This window comes from Nelumbo lutea, chromosome 4 (assembly GCF_056320005.1).
Source record: "Nelumbo lutea isolate HS-2025 chromosome 4, American lotus-T2T, whole genome shotgun sequence".
Taxonomy (NCBI): Eukaryota; Viridiplantae; Streptophyta; class Magnoliopsida; order Proteales; family Nelumbonaceae; genus Nelumbo; species Nelumbo lutea.
Genome location: NC_142687.1, coordinates 29863849 through 29882657, shown reverse-complemented (window position 1 = coordinate 29882657; position 18809 = coordinate 29863849). Strand labels below are relative to the sequence as shown.

Sequence of the window (18809 nt, the reverse complement as noted above, 5' to 3'; positions counted from 1 at the left end):
ATCCGAGCCAAATGCACCATACCATCTCCTCAGTTTTTGTTTGCGAAGCTAGCCTTTCTCTTGGTTATTTGCCTTTATTTTAGCCTTTCTATTTTTCTTTCTGTGAGTGAAGAGCTGAAGATGAAGGTCTCATATACTGCTGTGTGTGTGGTGCTGGTGGTGCTGCTTCTGAGTGAAGCACAGCTCTCAGTGTCTGTTACCTGCAACTTTTCGCAGTTGAGTCCATGCTCAAATGCACTCGTCAACAACAGCCCTCCCTCCAAGTTGTGCTGTGATAAGTTAAGGGAGCAAAGGCCATGCTTTTGCCAATACCTGAGAGATCCAAGCCTCGGTCAGTATGTTAACTCCCCGAATGCCAAGAAGGTAGTCAGCTCTTGTGGTGTTTCCATCCCCAACTGCTAGGTTCGATTTAGAGCTTCCATACTAAGCTGGGTCAGAAAATAAAACGGTCCCTATGAAAGTATTTGCACTTAGTTTGCTTTTTACTCGTACTGTTTTAGTAGCTGCATGGAATAACTGTGGGTCTGTGGCAGGCTAGAACCATGAACACATGGTTTAAGGTCTGTGGCAGGTTAGAACCACTTAGTTTGCTAGTCCTCTCTCTTTCTCTAGAACTGTAAAATGGTTTGAATAAGATCACTATTTGGTGACTCCATGGTAGTAAATACTGCTTGCACCTCCTCAAATTTGTCTCCAAAAGAATATTTCCCACTAAAAATTGAAAAGCAACAATGACATGAACAAACAAACAAGTGAAGCTAGAGGGTAACGATTGCTAACCGAATTAAGGATGACTTCAGTATATTTGCACCAACAACCTTTTAATTAGGGAAGCTAATACTCTGATCAGTTTTGCTAGTGCATATATATGTTGAAAACTATATTCATTGATAGAACAGAGATAACAAGCAACAACACAAAGAGCTCCATATTCCACTTAACAAGAGATTCAAAAAGGATTTGCAACCACCTGCCAACAGAGGGACACCCTCTTCCTTGTTCTGACTGTAGGGGTGTAGGCCCACACTTGAAACTAACCAAATACATCTCACATTATCACACAACAAAGAACATGAAAAGCATCTTCATCTTCTCTTCTACACCTTTCACAGATTGGAGAAGATACAAACCCTCTCTTAGGCTATGTTTGGTTTGCTGAAAAATGCAGGGAAAGATAGGAAAACCCTTACAAACGTTTACAAACATAGCCTTAAGAGATTATCTCTAGGTACTACAACCCCATTCACACATCACCACCAATCCAAATAAAGTGTTTAACTTTAAGCTCCACCTAAATCTCTCACAAAAAAGAGGCTCCACCATTTTGTTTCCAAATTAGATGTATTCAGCCTATCATTATCAATCACCGACAGATTGTAAGCTAGTGCATGTATATACCATTTGTCAAATGGATCTAATATTCTTCAATGGGATATCCAAATTTGAAACTGATCTAATATTTGAGCCTGTTTTTCATTTAGGTGGCATTTGACAAAATTGTGGAGGGGACCATTTTGGCATTCAATAATGTGTAAATATCGTGGAGGAGACCATTTTAGTCCTGTCCACAGTAAGATATGGTGTTATGTTATGTGTGGACAATCTCCATCCTCAAAATAGCATGGACAGGGATGGGCCACACCCCAATTTATCATCCATAGTATTTTCTCGTAGATAGTGTGGACTTCAAAGTATCGCACCTCCATTACATTGATTCAATTACTCTCATTTTGTTCAATCTTTTAATACTTTTTAAATTTTTAATTTTTAATATTTTATCAATAAAATAATAAATTTTAATATTAATTCTAACACAAGTTTGACCGTTCTCCTCAACTTTTTTTTTCATTATTTAAATATAATTTTTTTAATATTTTTATCAATAAAATAATATTTAAAATATTAATTTTTTATTTTTTTAATATTTAAAATAATATTTTTTAATTATTTAAAAATACAATTAATATCCACATATTGATGCCTTTTCAATTCATTTACCATATAAATTGCAAAAATTAGACATTTATGATCGAATGTATAGATCTCCCATAAAATGTATGAGATACATGGAATCAAAAAGTGTGGTATGGACGACTCCACACCACACCTACAACGCCACCGTGGGTGTGGATTAGTCCGGTCCACACAATTTATCCACACTCACCACAGGGTGTGGTGTGGATCAATCCACACCCACCAATTTCTCATCCACACTACAAAGCACCCTCCAGCAAAATTCTTTTTATATATAAATTCAGTATCTGAAAATAGCATATCTGGCTCTTTTGCTTTAAGAGTCATTGTAATATTAAAAAAAAACGAAGGCATTTTACCCACCATGAACCATCTAAAACTAAATCAGAGGTATGGTTTAGACGTTAAGACAAATGAACCCGCTCAGTAACTACATCAAAATTAATACTACAGCTGAGGTAGCGAGGGATGTCAATGGACTAGTTTTGGGTTAGACCCCATCCAAATCAAAATCAATTTGGATGGATTGGATGAACCAATCCAGACTGAATGGTCCAATGTATTTATTGGGTTTGAATGGACATGGCCCATCCTTGATGAATTTATATTGGATTGGATTGAGCCAATATCTGGTCCATTGATAAAATTCAGGTAGCAATTGACAATGATAGGGATAATTTCATTTGGGCCATGTTTGGTGCTATATATATATATATATATATATATATATATATATATATATATATATATATATATGAGGCTTGCTAGGAACCTATCGCTAAATCTTATCTGCCTCTCAAGAGTGATGCCCAATCAGTTTAAGGTACTCAATGTAAAAGGTAATGTTTGTACGATTTAAATTTAAATTATAAATTTTGAACCATATAATGATAATCTACATATTAAGTTACTCAATTTAATCGATAAAGATAATATATATTATATTTATTAAAAAACATGATTTTAAAGAACATACTTCTTTCTTTAAGGAGGGAGTAAAAAATAAAAATAAACAGATTCCACATGTAGACCCTGAAACTAACCCCGTAACGACCAAAACCAGAACCGACCCCTACATGCTAAGTTTCAGGTTCTGTCAGGAAACCGAATCAAACCACTAGTAATAGGGAGCGTATCCTTTATAACACCTCATGAACAAGACACATCAATACCAAGAGATATCCTTTGCAACCATTGCATATCAGAAAAATTACTTAATGCTTTTATCTCTGCGTGTGTGTTTTTGGACAAATACCCAAACCTCTACGTTTTCACTTTCTTCTCTACAAAAACCTCCCTGTTAAGTTTCAAATAAATATGCAAACTCTGTTAATTCCTGATGATAAATAAATGTTAACCCAATTGTGAAGAATTTCTTTATATTCCACAATACTCCCCCCCCCCCCTCCCCGAAAGTCCTGAGGTGCGTGCCCCACAATGGAGATTTATTAGATCAACACCTGGCTGAAATAACGACTGCAACTGTAATTTTGCTGCTGCTAATTAAGAATTTAAGATGGTGAAAAATCATAAGATCTTGCCGGTTGCCTTTCATCAAGATAAGAACTCCATTTAGTGTATTTCTGTTTAGGCCTGGGTAACGAATGCTGAAACAAACCCAACCCAAGTTGCATTACTAAGTCAAGAGTGAAGACTGCTTTGTCATATTATACTAGGGTCTCCAGTATAACAAACAATTAGAACTGAATTCCTCTTGATTGATGGAACAAACCAACGTATAAGCAGCCAAAAGTCAAAACAGCTCATGAGAATCTCTATATGTTCCGTTTCTCCCCATTCCCATATCCAAGGGCAAGCATTAAGAAAACTTGTCGACTGAATAGAGAGGTAAATTACGGTGACCATGGGGTTAGTGGCAACTAGCCCACCTTAACTTTCATTTGCTAATAGAATCTACATCTCTATCTCTTCCCTTCTCCCCATAATATCCAAGGCAAACGGCTTACAGCCTTTTGTCAACAGCAAATTAGGGGGACCATGGAGTCGGTGACAATTGCCCCGAGTTTTTATCAAGTGCATGAATGCTCGTCTCGTGATGCCAAAGTAACCCGACCAACCAATAATATGGATCAAGGAAGCCAACCCATGCCATAAAATAGTAACTTTATAAGAAAAAGACGATTATAAATAAAATTTCTTTAAGATACATAATATTTGTATATCTTCCTTACATAGGTCGTCAATAAGGACCGCTTGATTGATCGAATCATAATCTCGCACACAAAACTTGGAGCCTTACTTGATCAGACGATGATCATTGCTGGCACAAACAAAATGGAAAGGAATAAAGAACCCCCAGAACTCTCTGCTTTGGCTTTATAGTTTCAAATCAAATCTTTTGGAACTTCGCTGCTCATTTGCTGTTCGTGGGGGTGCAAACCACCTTCATTCTGGTGCTTCTGCCATCCACCGGTGTCAGCCCTGGCGTGGGCCCAGTAATACATGATGGATCCCAGTAAAGACAACAACGTAAGAGCGGCCGCAGCGCCAAACACGCCCTTCCGGAGAGTGGCGCACGAGAAGTCTTGTGCGCCGAAGTATCCTCTGTACTTGGTGTGATACGCATTTCTGGCCGACCCCGCCACTAAACACGCCTCTGCCCCCAAAAAGCTAGCCCTATAAAAATGTTTTTGGTTTAAGTTTAATTAAATCAAATTGTCAGTTTTAAACTTTTAATTAATTGTCACAAGTTACATTCAAATGGTCACCATCACGAATAATGTACTCCACAGAGCACCGAAAGCATCAAATAAATCTGACATCGCGTGCAAATCAAAATCTTCTGATCACCCTGATTCAGGCATTAATATTGTATTGCTGGATGGGGCCATCCGATGGTTAGAGACTTATTAGAGGTTTGTCAATCTCGGCAATTAGTGGAGTGGACCCTACGCCCTTGCAACAAAAGAAAGGAGCCCAGGCCCAAAACCCAAGATACTACTCAAATCAAATCAAAGCGTTCACGCTCCACTCGTGGGCGTGACTCGAGTCGAGTAGCGCAAAAAGCCATAGCCACAAAGCCAGTCCCCGGCAGAAGGCAGACGCCGCACCCACCGCACCTCTCCTTTGGGAGTGGTGTTTCAGACTTTCAGTTCAGAATGGAGCGAGAACGGTGTCTTCTTGCCGATTTGGGGTGCAGCGGCTCGAGCTACACGCACGACTATATGCCGCGAAAAAAAAAAAAAAAACTCACTATGAAAACGACGAGTCTGCCGGGAAATGGATCGATTCAACTCAAGCAGTGAAGTGGCAGAAAAGGAAGATTTGGTGGGATGGGAGACTCACCAGGAAAATACAAAGAAGAATATGGCACAGGCGGTGGAGCTCCTCCCGCTCATGAGCCCTCTCCCGAAGCAGAGGCATTTCGTAATGCAGTTAACCAAAAATTGACTAATCAACAAAAGACCAAACGCCGTCAATCCGTACACCGTCGACACATCCGAATCGTATACGCAGAACGTGCGTTCGTCGTACTCATCCGGTTGCACCTTACCCTTCAGACAGAGAGAAAAAGGGGAAAGGGGGGGTCAATTAGCTCACTGTACGTTCTGTAAAAAATCAGGAAATAAGAGAAGAGAGTAGGTTGTTACTGTGCTCCGACGACGTTCGGCGCCTACAGCGAGGACGAAGGCGACGAGATGGAGGGACGTGACGACGGCCAAAACTGAGACGGAGACCGCCATCGCTGGCTCTCCTCTTCTCTCTCGATCGATCGATGGATCGGCTTAGTGAGATGAACGGCGGGATCTGCTTTTGTTGATGAGATGACCTTCGTTTTCACTCGCTTCCTGCTTTTCGCCTTTTTCTGCAGTTTTGCTTTTTCTTTTGGGAGCATTGCGCTGCGCGGGTTTTATTTTGATTTTTGTTAGTAAGGCGGGGGGGTGGGGCCATGGTGATTGGTGATGATATGAGAGAGAGATCAGAGAAGTGGGGCCCAGCACTAGTGACCCTGAATCGACAAGATGATGGAGTGGACTAGTCTAGTCTGAGGTCTGAACATATAGCTGGACTGCGGTTGTGTTGTCGGATTGCCAATTGCCAATTCCCCCGGTGTGGTTACCGGCTTTAGCAGGTTGTTCATCTGCTACTCATCAACCACGCCCGTCTATTTGTCGCCTTGTCGGTATGTTACTATGCTCTATGAGAGTGTGAGAGAAAGTGGAGCTTGAATCACCTGCCAACGAGATAAGATCATTTGATACAACGACACATTTCATACATGTCCCACTTTTTATAATAGACCCCAGTAGATATGCGGTATCAGATCAATTTGGTAGGGTGTAAGAATTTATTTTGTCGGCAGGAAATCCCAATTCGAGAAAATGGGCCTGTGACCTACTAATTACTGGCCTCTCTGTCTTCTAGTACAGTCCCTCCTGCCCGTGATTGAATTTGTATCCGCTGAAAGAATTTGGATTAAGTGGGATGGGGGCCCATTTTCTGAAGTATCCAAATTGGGCCAGCCACGGCCTGGGATTAAAATACTAGCCTAGTGCAGTCCCCTGTGGGCTGTGGAGGCCAGGCCGAGGCGGAACCACCAAGGCTAAAGATATAACACAGTAGACCTGGCAATCGGGTTGTGTGGTTCGGATTCGGGTTGGGTGAAGGTATTTCGGGTTGAGTTGTCAGATGCTAGACCCTAATCCTAAATGTCCGGGTTAGGGTTGACCCATGGGTCAATTCAGGTCATCTCAAAAAATAATTTAAATTTTAAAAAATAAAGAAATTTGTCAAAATTAAAAGAATTAATTTTAAAATTTCAAATATAAAATAAAAACTTATTTAACAATTTAAAGAGTAAACAATAAAAAGTAAAGACTAAATAGAAAAAATTAAAGAGTGAAAACTTCTAACAATGCATAAATAATCCCAATTAGACTTGACAATCGAGTCAGCGGGTTGACCCATGACCCAACCCAATCCAACCCAGTTCTTTCGGGTTGCCAAGTATAATGTATAGGAAACATCTCTAGTGCTTGTACTTGTCATGGGAGATGTTCGTAATACACATCTGGGATATGCTGTGGTGTGCGCTCAGTGGGCCACTGATGTGAATTCATAAGGTATGTAAAAAAAGTGTACCAGAAATCATAGTTTTTGGCAATACATGTGAAGTAGAGGTTTCTATGTCATACTTCATTCCCATTTATATCTATATCTATACAACTATTAAAAGTGTGAATGGATTTATTAAAATACTTTTATTTTTTAAATTTGGTCTCCCTATATTATCAAAGCAAAAAATATATTTGAAACTACTACTTTTTATTAAATTCATTATATCATTGTCATTAAGTCTTATATTTAAGGTATTAACTTCTATTTTCTTCCATTAAATCTTATATTTAAAGCACATCAAATAAATGAGCTTTGTGGGATTTTCTTGACTAAAACACCCATATTTATGAATTTAGTCCCTCTTTGATTGTATGGGCAAAAAAGATAATTTCAAGTAGTATTACTTTCCACTTCGTTAAATTCTCTATCATTAAGGTATTACCTCTCATTCTCTCTCATTAAAAATTTCATTTGTAGTATTTTTGTTTCTCACCAATAAACTCTACAAATTAAATCTATGTCCAATATTTTTAATAATGCAAAACACATGTTCAAAACTAACATGAAAATTAATTAAATAAACCACACTTTTGTCTAAGTGGCAAGCAAATAGTTCAACCATTTGTGTCCAATGGGTCAACCAATGTTCTCATAGTTAAATAATAAAATTTTAAAAATAAATATAAATATTACAAAAATTATAAAATATTTGTAGAAAGTTTTAGGTACATCTCAAATATTATCTATTTATCATATTAAATAACAATAAACATGCTAAATAAAAGTATTTTTATTTGATTGAAATAAATTACAAGATTTAAAATTGACCAAAAAACAAAACCATTTTCCTATTCAAGTGGTGGGTCAATGGTTCAACCTTTTAGGTCAGATGGGTAAACCCATGATATCAAAAAATAAATAATAAAATTTTTAAAATAGATAGAGACACAAAATTATTAAAAACATAGAAATTCTCCAATAAAAAACAAGGCGCATCTTTAATATTTTGTATTCATCATATTAAACAAAAACAAGTGTGATAGATAAGTGTTATTTTTATTAATGAACTATATGATTAAAAAGTAAACTAATTTAAAAAGAAATTTATTTTTACATCTAATTGAAGGTCAATGGTTCATAAGGAGGCAAATTAGGTGGGCTTAACTCAAACTCAAATTGACCTAGCTTGTAATTTTATATAGACTAGCTTCAATTTTTAGTCCTCAACCCAGGCCTAAGCCTAGACTCAAAAGTTTGGGCATTTTTATTTTTTAGGTTGGGCCCAAGCCTAGCCCTTAGGTAGCCAAAGTTAGGCCTAGTTATATACATACAATCATAAAAACTCAAAAAACAGATAGAAATAAAAAAAAAAAAAAATAGGTGTAGTTTGGCAAGTCTTTTTGTGAAAGATCTTCTGGAAGCTCTGATAGCCAAAAGACAGTGAAATTTTTACAAAAGATTTTGACAGCCACATACCATTTGGTTGGAAGTGTGCCTTTCTATGCAAAGATAAGATGAAAAAAGCCGAAAAGCTTTAATTAGAACTTCCCAAATTTAGCCCAAAATTGGCTTCTCTTATCTTTTTGGGAAACAATCATTCACCAGCTAAATCTACTCCCAACCAAAAAGGAAAAGACAAAAACACGGGTTGCCATGCTTCTAAACAATTGATACCCCACATGGAAATATGTGCCAAACAAGGCCATAGAAAAACAAAAAAAAAATGTCTATAAAATCTGTGCACATCTCTAATATTATATATTTATCATATTAAACAAAAGCAAATGTGATAAATAAAAAGTATTTTTACTAACAATGAAAATGAAATATAAATATAAATCCACTAGCACACCATGCTTTAATTACTTATCCTTTTTAAATGGTTCTAATAAGAATATTGAACTTATTAATGTTATCTAAAATTGCCACGTGCAATACGCGTGCATATTTACTAGTATGATAAAGTTCCACACATTAATTAGCATTTTACCATAAAAATGTCCATGTGAAGCTGATGTGGCATATCATGATTGGCCCAATATCCCCTTTTCTTGTAGGTTTGAGCTATTCAACAACATTTCCACCTTTAGCCCAAGATGTCAAAACATATCCGTGATTTTCCCCATTCAGTAATTAATTGGAAACTTCAACATATGCAATTACTAGGGGCCAAGGTGTGTGGTGTTCTTTTGGTAAACAACAAATTAAAATTCACTAGAACCGATAAGGTTACCAAGATTAATATAATTTGATTTTCATCCTTGGGGCAGTTGTTATAGTAAGGTTGTAGATCTGATTGATCATGCTTCTCATTCATGGAATTCTAGGTTCCTGAGAACTATATATGTAATGGTCCTCGGCTTGGCCAATTACTGATTCTTCATTTGTCCACATGTCAGCCCAACTTGAGACCAATGTACAATCTCATCACCAACTAGTTCAACCATGCCTTGTGTTATATGCACGGATATAGTGGAGACCCTTCCCTTGGGGACGGGTGTAGTAGATCTCCTGGGGTGCTTTTTTTTTTTGACAAATTTCTTAAATTATCCTTAAGGTTTAAAAAATTAACTAACTATACCCTTACTGTTTTAATATTATCTTAAAGTACCCTACCATTTCTGACAATTGTCACACAATTCCCTTCCCGTTAAGTCTCCATTCTAGACCGTTTACATGTGAATTCATGTGTCTGATTTAATTTTATAGTATACCCAAAATATCCCTTTTTGCAAAGATCATTGTTTTCTCTACTCAAACAACAACTGCGACTAACCTTCCATCCTCCTCTCTCTCTCTCTCTCTCTCTCTCTCTCTCCTTCCCTATTTTTCCCTTTTTCCTTTCTATCTTTCTTTTCTTCCATTTTCTTCCACGAGACCAACGAATCCTCAACGGTGATCTTCTCTTAGTCTTCCCTGTCATCACCACCGGCAAGCATTGATAAGGTTTGGTTAGATCAATAGAGGATTCCCTGGGATCCGTTGTATCCGCATAAACTATTATCGTATCCCCATCGGCAACAACTTTCGCATCCACCTAGGGTTCAATTGTATTGATTCTAGCATTAAATTGGAGACAAAAAATACTCACTTGAAAAATGAGTGAAATAATTATAGGAAGAGTTATGTGATTGTAAATACCCAAGACTCCAATCCTTGATTGAGGCCAGGACATTGCCTTTCCGTCTAAAGGATCGAGCCTGCTCCTTTGACCGGTTATAGGAGGAACCCTCTCTATCGTCGATCGTCATCGACATGACAAGAGCGCTTGTCTTTCACAAAGAGAACAATGAACCTAGCAGCAAAGGTGATTCTCATCGGTTCACTCTTGGACCTCATTTATCTCCCTCAGTTGAAGGAAACACTACAACGTCTAGCATCTTCTCTATACCGGTGTCCGAATTTTGACCATTAGACATCTTGAATTGGCATGGATTTGCAACAATCAACATGAGGTTCTCAAGCTCAGCAACAGATAGTTCACCAGTTCTTTCGTTCATATAGATGCCAGCTTTCTTGTATACAATATTGGCGAAACAACAACCAACACCCTTGATCGAAGACTAACTCTACCCTTACTCTTTGAAAATTGACTAAGTGTATCCTTACCCTTACTGTCAATTGACTAAGTGTACCCTTAACCGTTAAATGAACGGAAAAGATCTGACCTTTCCTTTTCTAGCTGTCAAATTTATTTTATTAATAGGCCACTTCAGAGAAAATATTTCAGAGTCAAGGTGATTTTTAAGTTTGGTGATCTATATTTATTTCCTGACATTACATGTAACAGGCACTGCACGAACTTCATTGGTTGTGACAATTGCCCCAATAACCAGTATGCCTGACCAGCACCCTGGAACATAGTTCAAGGACAAAGAGAGTGCAAACTAATCTATACCTATATTATATAGAGGAAAGAGGAAGGCAAAGAATTCTTTTACCTCAATGTTTGCAAGCACCTCTTCCTCTCCTTTCTCATACATGTGGTTTATTTATTTATAAATTAAAAATATAAAAAATCAATTAACTATTTTTATCAGTAACAGCATAAGTTTTATTAAAATTATGAAAAAGAGGAATTACAAACATGGATAGCTTCAGCTAGCCACAGTATCAATGCAATACATGAAGAGTAGGCAGTAGGTTGTACAATTACATCACCCCGAAACATATTTTCTCTTGTTGCCTTGCTTTGCCAATCCATCAACTATGCTGTTTGCCACTCTAGGAACAACTTAAGCTAATTTCCAACTGCCCCAGGATACATCTTATTTCACTTATTGCATGTCTGTAGTGCCATGATCCCTCCTAACTATTCTTCAGCCAATCCTGGAATCACCTTCAATGATGACATTTGAGCAGTTCAGAGTTTTAACCTTTCTTAAACCCGTTAGCATAGCCAAAAGTTCTGCTCGTGTGAGAGTCCCCTACCAATTGGTCCTGAAAAGAGAGCAGGTATATCTCCTGCACTGTTCCTAATCACTCCCCCAACACCTGAAAGCCATGGGTTGCCTAGACTAAAGCCATTGAAACTCAAGTCTTAACTATCTATAATATTATCTTTCTTAACACTCTTGCTTTCTCCAACTATCAATGTTTGTAACCTCTCCCCTCTCCCATTAAATCACTCTTTCTCTCATCTTAAATCTCTTTGAATGAATGAATTCCCCTACTCCTAATAAAGTAAGGGTATACATTGGATGGATTGGTAGAGTTAAGGACAGACCCAAGCGGCCAAGCCCATCCAGTCATCCCTAGACATCAACCTTGGGCCTGGCCATAGATTGAGGTCAAAGCCCATTTGCCAACTCAAGCCCCACCTAAGCTAAACCCACAACTTAGGATGCCTCAGAGTGATTTAGTAGGCCTTAAGCAGGTTGTTCAAATTTGAATGTCTTTTCTTTTCAATAAGTAACTTCAAATCTTATTAGGAAAAGTCAATATATACATAAGTACAAGCACCCCAAGGAGAGGTGTGAGATGCACTTCTCACATTACTCATAAGAGAACAGATTACAACTGAGCCCAATAAAAATGATCCCTGTTCACTCCTTTCTAAGCTAAGTTATCAGCCATCCAATTAGCCAATCTTCTCACCCATTGAATATTCAAGATCATACTGCTATTTAGCCATTTAAGCTACTTAATCTCATCCAATAAAAATATACCCATTGAATCTTCGACAATCAGCTTGTTCAAATTCCCCCTCAACGATCTCACTCATAGTCTTCTCACTAGGGATGAGCATTTCTAGACAAATAGTTAGTGTCAAGCAGAAATCTTTAACCTAAGTACTTCTAATCTTGAAAAAATCTTTAAAGTAAGAACCATTGTCTAAAGAAAGCAGAAATTACTAAAAATAGTAAATTGAAAATTTGCCACAAATAGTTAGTAACTAGGTGAATTGCATTAAATAGTTAATTTAATATTAATTTCGATTTTTTTACAAAGAATAGTAAATTTCTATACGGATGAAACTTAACCCTACAACCACCTCCATGGTTTCTCTTAATCTTAGCCCATGCAATGCTTCATTTGTGGCAACTCCTGATCAACATACTGCTGGTCGGAGGAAGGCTAAGACAAATTCCTCCACTATTCCTGAATTTTATGTGTTGTTTCTGTTCTCTATACAATCACCTAAGGTCCTAAACATGCCATCACAAATGCTTGAAGCAACAAATGTGGATATATTACTATAAAGGCATGTATTATAGTATTTCTAATATTTTGAAGTGAGAACAAACAAATCAATAAAACATATTTATTTTTTTTATCAATATCAATAAAACATCTTTATGATTGATATCTTGTAGTTAATCTGATAGAAGAGTCTGGGCAGGTGAGAGGTCAGGTTCCTTCTCTCAAGCTACAAGGTTATGTTACCACACCCAAGGGAGGATGTTCATTAGGGCTGGTTTAGGAAGGCCCAAGTCCTTGCCAAGGTGGCTTTCATCCTGTGGACTGTGGCGAGGGATAAAGTGCTGACAATGGATCATCTCCTGAGTAGAGGTTTGCTGGTGGAGAACTGTTGCAGTCACTGTAGGTCCAGCCCAGAACCATCTTGCTGCCAAAAGAAACCACATCTTGTATGGGTTACAATAAACATCTCATAGATAGAAGTATGGACCAACAGGTACTCAATCTCTAGGTAGGTTCACAGAGTTGCATGACATGTTTATTTATTTATTTCTCTGGGTCACAATAACCACTGATTCAGTGAGGCATTTGACACCTAAGAACCAAGCCAACTTTTTGCCTGCTTTCCAATCAATGTTAGACCAAATGACTTTGTACTGTATACAACCAACCATCTATCATTCCTTAGGCTGACTCTCTTTCTCCCTCTCAGAAAACTCTATAATGATACAATCTACATCAATGGAGAATTCAGTACTACTACTAACACTCCTCAACTAAAAATTTCCTTTCTAACCAACACACAACCATCACTAGGAACAACAACTTGTTGATGGATACATTAAGAGTTCTATTAATATTTGGAGAAACAGTAACTATTTGTATTCAAGTTCCTGCACCAGTAAGTGGGTTCTTTTAACCCAACTGAGCTTTTACTATCTAGCCAGGTTAGCATGCATATATGGTTAGTGGGTTCTGCAGATGTTAAGGATATTCTTATGCAGCTACCCCACAAAATAAAGGATAGTTATTACATAAGTTGTATGTGGCATTCCTTTTTTTCTGAGAAAATGTAAGGTAAATTTTATGAAAAAAGAGCAAAGTCCACATTACAAGAGAGCATTCCCGACCATAGGACTGTGGTGTTCAAACACCCTACAAACAGACACCAAAGAAACAACCTTCCCCACAGCAAACCTGACCAGGACATCAACTATATATTATTTAAGAATAATCTCGTGTTTCTTTCAGCCAAAATTGTTCCTAGATCAGCCTTCCAAAAACATTTGTCTTCACTGCCTAACCTCGGCAGTACCCAAGATGACAACAACCATGCACTGAGGCAGGTATAACCAAGCAAAGACTTGCAATTTCCTGTTACATTCCTTTTTCCTTCATTACATAGTCCAAAGGTTAAAGCACCCGGTTACAGTTTTGCATGGACTCAGACACAAGAACCAGAATCTGAAACATGTCTAGGTCCAAGCACCTGATTTAAATTTCACGTGGTTTCAAGCTTATTTGCATAATTATAACAACAAAGCAATAAGGAAAATAATTCGATAATTTATACTTAAAAAAACAGCAAAGCAATAAGAAAAATAACAGCAACAATTTATACATAAAAAATGTATAAATTCCATAATAATTCGAACACACAAATACCAAAAATACCAATAAGGAAAATAATGAAGAGACAAAAATTGTTCAAAACTTCAAATACCTTAATCGATGCTGCTTTGTTTTGATGCTTACAGGGATGATATTGGTGGTCAACCGAAAAGGTGAAAAACAGAGTAGGAGGAGGATATATACATCTTCTGTGCGCAGCTTGAAAAGGAGATGAAGAAGAAGAAGAAGAAGAAGAAGAGAGAGAGAGAGAGAGAGAGAGATTACCTTGGTTCGAGATCTTTGGATCGAACTTAGCTTTAGGACTTCAACAGATCGAGCCCACCATTACCTTGTACAGAGAGATAAAGAGTCGATTAGTTTTACCTTGTACAGACTTCAACAGATCGAGATATCTCAGCAGAGAGAGAGGGACGAGGGTTTACCTTGTACAGAAGAGAGAGAGAGAGAGTGACGAGGATTTACCTTGTACAGAAGAGAGAGAGAGAGAGAGAGAGAGAGAGAGAGAGAGGGACGAGGGTTCAGTGAGTTCAAGTCGAGAGGACTCGAGCTCGAACAAAAAAACAGAATTAGTAGGATGGGAAGAATGAATTATGCGACAAGAAATGAATATCCAAACACCTATATCTCATTCATTCTTGCTTATTCTTTTCTAGAATCGGCAAGAATTAAAAGAATGAGGTCACTGGAAGTGAATCAAACATGGCCTTATTTTCTCAATTCCGTCAATTGTGTTTGGTTACTAAGATCAATTATCCTACTAAATTTGCTTCATAGTGTTTAGTTGCTGAGAAAATTTTGCAAGATGGTTGGATTTATTCTACATTATCGAATGATGCATATAATCCCCAATTCGACAACACAAGACTTGTTTTTTGGATGACATGGCATAATAGTATTTAAACATTACCACGTGTCATGTTAATATGGCATAATTAAAAACTCGTATGTATTAAAGATATAGCCTACTTATAATAATTGACATAACAATTCCATAAAACACAAATGTCATAAGTTGGGTCACTAGCTTCATAACAACCAAATATTTACAACCATTATTTAAACAAGTATAAGATCAACATAACCATCAAACTGACTACTAACACAAGAATTACTAGTGATTGTGAATGGGGTTCTTTTGACGCTTTCACCTCTTTGTTGATATTCTCTACATGGATCCTAGAGGTGTTCCCAACTATTGGGTGTTGGGGTATTGGATACATATTGTGTTGGTACTATTGCAACTGAAATACCGCCTCTTTGTAGGTGCTATATATATGAGCAAAAAATAGCTCTACTAAATCTATGCACTTGGGCATTACATTCTGCCCACATGAAATAGATTCCTAGTTGATGGCCGTTGAACACAATGTAGCTTTTTGTCATATTAGTACCTATAAAGATGTAAATACATATTTCGTCAAACCTGTAACCAAGCAGCATCATACATTGACAAATAAATACCACCATGTCAAGTGATGAATAACAACCATGGGTTGCAGTGGATTAAATCCACTGTGTGGGTTGCCTGAGATGACCTGAAACACATTAAAAAATGCAAATTTGAGATCGAGTATTATTGACATAATAAAATGCTAAAAATGAAAATAAAAAATAAAACAACAGACCTTTAACAGAACAAATCTATAACTGGCCTAAAATTTATACCATGAGACAAAGCCCATCTATCCTTTAATGGTAGAAATTGAAAATGACAAACACCATATCAAAACAAGTCGGTAGAAACTGTAATGTTTTGGTATAAGGAAAACACCATATCTGGATGAGGCAAACACTTAAAGCCATATCTGGAGCTTCGACGTTCAAATGAACACCTTGAACTGCAGTTCAAATGTTTTTTGGCAATGGAGATTGATTTGGGCAAACAAGGATAGAGGTAGAGGACAGTGAGATTTGAATGGGAACTCATTCAACAAAGGAGATAAAAATGGTATAAAAGTGGACAAAAATCATGAGAGGGTTGAAAATCGGAGCTTACCTTCGAAAGAAGTCATCGGAGATGGCACCAGTGAGAAGACTATTGGACGATGTGTAAGAGGAAGACAACGCTCGAGGTTGGCACTTTCGACAAAATTTTCTCACTGATTGCTCATTGTTTCCTTTCTTAACGGGGACGCATAAAGAGTTTAGGGAACCCACGTCTCATACCTTTCTCGTCCCTTCCTAATTTTTTCTTCAAAACAAACACATGAAAATAAGAATATTCCTTAAAGATTCTTCTCATCCCATTCCATCTACTTCTCAGCAACCAAACGGACTATTATTGTTTTGTTGGCTCTAATTATGTGTTTCTCTATGTAGGGATGCAAATGGGTCAAATCGGATTTGAATTAGGGTATATTTGAATCATGATTCAAATCCGAACATTGTTCATGTCAGATTCAGTCAAATCTGATAGGACTCGATTTGAATTTGGATCCTATCGATAAATCAAATCTTTAATCCAACTTGTTTTCTTTAAAAATTAATAAATTATTAAAAGAAAATTAAAATATACTAATTTAAATAAAGAAAAAACAAAAGATACAAATACTTCTTAAATTATTTTCATTGTGTATATACATATTTTATAAAAAATAAATAATATAACAATTTTACAAAAATATAATATAAAAAGTATATTTATAAATAAATAAATGACATATATATGTATTATATATATTTATACTTATAATTATATAATATATCCGATCCGAATAGGGGTGATCCGAATTCGACCAAATAGGATCGGATCAAGTCATGATCCAATCCATTTGCACCCCTATCTCTAAGAACATTTTACATTGTTTTGGACTCATGCTTCATGTTAGGCCCATTCAAAATTTAGCAAAAGCTAAGCCCATCTTGGCCCATGATAAGTCCGTTAGAGACTGTTTAACCTATGGTAATGCCCCACGTCATCCATAAATTCAAAAAGAGGGACTTGAATGGTTATGGGGAATACACACTTAATTGGTGTGGATGCACCACAAGATATTGCATTTTCAAACACGCCACCCCAAAACCAGTGGTTCGGTTGCACTGTGGTGTAGACCAAACCACATTATATCATGGATCGGTCTACACCACAAGGAAAAATATCGTCCACAGTTATTTATCGTGGATAGTCCATTGCTATCGTGGATATTTATCTCCAATCTATTTCCATGCTTCCCACTACTTTATAGTGTGTCTTTCCATGCTTTGCACTACTCTCAACATATTACCATTACAGTTAGGGCTCACCATTGTGAAGCTCGTGTCTGCTACCTCTCTATCTCATGTCAGGCATTGTTGCTACTCTGAATATCATTGCATCATTGGGCTGTCAGATGTAAGTGATTCATCTCCTCTGTTTTCTACAATCGTTTTGCTTTTTTTTTTGTGCAATATTTCCCTCTTGTTGTTTGGTTTCATTGGTCATTACCAAGCTTGTCACTGCTAATCCGTTGTTGGGTAGAAGCTCGCCTTTAAGGATGCAAACGAATCATATCGGATTCGAATCAAGGTATATCTGAATCTGATCCAACCAGCTCTCCGGTGAGATACCCAGATCTCTGGGACAATTGAACGTGTCGAGAATCGATCTGTCATGTAACAATCTCGTCAGGGACGCGTCGATTTTGTTCAGGGAGAATGCATCAGCAACGTCGGTCAATCTATCTAATAACCAACTGGACTTTGATCTGTCGAGAGTGAGGTTTCAAAGAAGCATGAAATCTTTGGATTTGTCGCACAAGAAAGGTCATGGAAATCCTGGAGATGTTTAGTTTAGATGCAATAGCTCCAGTTGAGCAAGTTCAGAAGGTTAGGCAGTCAAAAGGTTTGTCAGATGAAGGAAAAATCCTGTAAAGGAACCTTAATGGTGTATGTGTCTGTGCATAAATATGAACAGAAATATTCCGAACGTTCTTCTTCTCAGACAATGAGAGAGGCAATAATCGACTGTTCTTCTCAGACAATGAGAAAAGCAGCGGCCGGTGAGAAGTTGCGGACTGTACTCCGACTGCTCTTCTTCTCAAACGATGGGAACAGTCTTCATGAGCATTCGACCGTTCTTCTTCTCAGACGAAGGTACGAGAGAAGCAGCGATCGATGAGAAATTGCGGATTGTTCTTCTTCTCAGACTGTTCTTCTCAGACGCATCTTATTCTTCTTCAAGTTCTCGAACGAAGGGGAAGCAGCAGCCAATAAAGGGTAAAATGATAAATTAAATTACCGTTATCTCACTGACATGGTGAATTTTGAACGTTTTGAAAAAATCGTTGTGATTTTTTGGACAATTTTCCATTAATTAATGATCTTTGTGGTCGATAGTCAGCCACCCGTACAGTTTCCGCACGTTTCTCTGAGTCAGATCCTGTATCAAGATTGTTTCAACCTCAACTAATGAGACTTCCAGTTCCAGAAAGCTCTTTCCCAACTCTCTCATTTATCCCTCCTCCATCGTAACGTCGTCGGTCGTCCTTCCTTCCTGCTGGTTTCTA

The 18809-nt window shown here is 37.4% G+C and overlaps 2 protein-coding genes across 4 annotated transcripts; one reads left to right on the top strand and one right to left on the bottom strand.

Annotated features, from left to right (window-relative positions):
* On the top strand, nt 1-686 carry LOC148854913 (non-specific lipid-transfer protein 2-like). Its single transcript, XM_088983365.1, has one exon. The coding sequence runs from the start codon at nt 121-123 to the stop codon at nt 400-402; it is 282 nt and encodes a 93-aa protein (XP_088839491.1). The 5' UTR covers nt 1-120; the 3' UTR covers nt 403-686.
* A 3395-nt stretch (nt 687-4081) lies between these two features.
* Nucleotides 4082-16489, bottom strand: LOC148854912 (aerobic coproporphyrinogen-III oxidase (DUF1218)). 3 transcript variants are annotated; one of them, XM_088983363.1, is made up of 6 exons: nt 16322-16489; nt 15749-15860; nt 14590-14653; nt 5586-6169; nt 5281-5489; nt 4082-4611 (listed from the first exon to the last, which is right to left on the bottom strand). In XM_088983363.1, exons 4-6 carry the CDS (start codon nt 5676-5678, stop codon nt 4320-4322), a joined length of 594 nt encoding a protein of 197 aa, XP_088839489.1. In that variant the 5' UTR covers nt 5679-6169; nt 14590-14653; nt 15749-15860; nt 16322-16489; the 3' UTR covers nt 4082-4319. The 3 variants fall into 3 exon arrangements, with proteins under 3 accessions (XP_088839489.1, XP_088839488.1, XP_088839490.1); XM_088983362.1 differs by lacking the exons at nt 15749-15860; nt 16322-16489 and adding an exon at nt 14748-15149; XM_088983364.1 differs by lacking the exons at nt 15749-15860; nt 16322-16489 and adding an exon at nt 14788-15133.
* Between the last annotated feature and the right edge of the window lie 2320 nt (nt 16490-18809).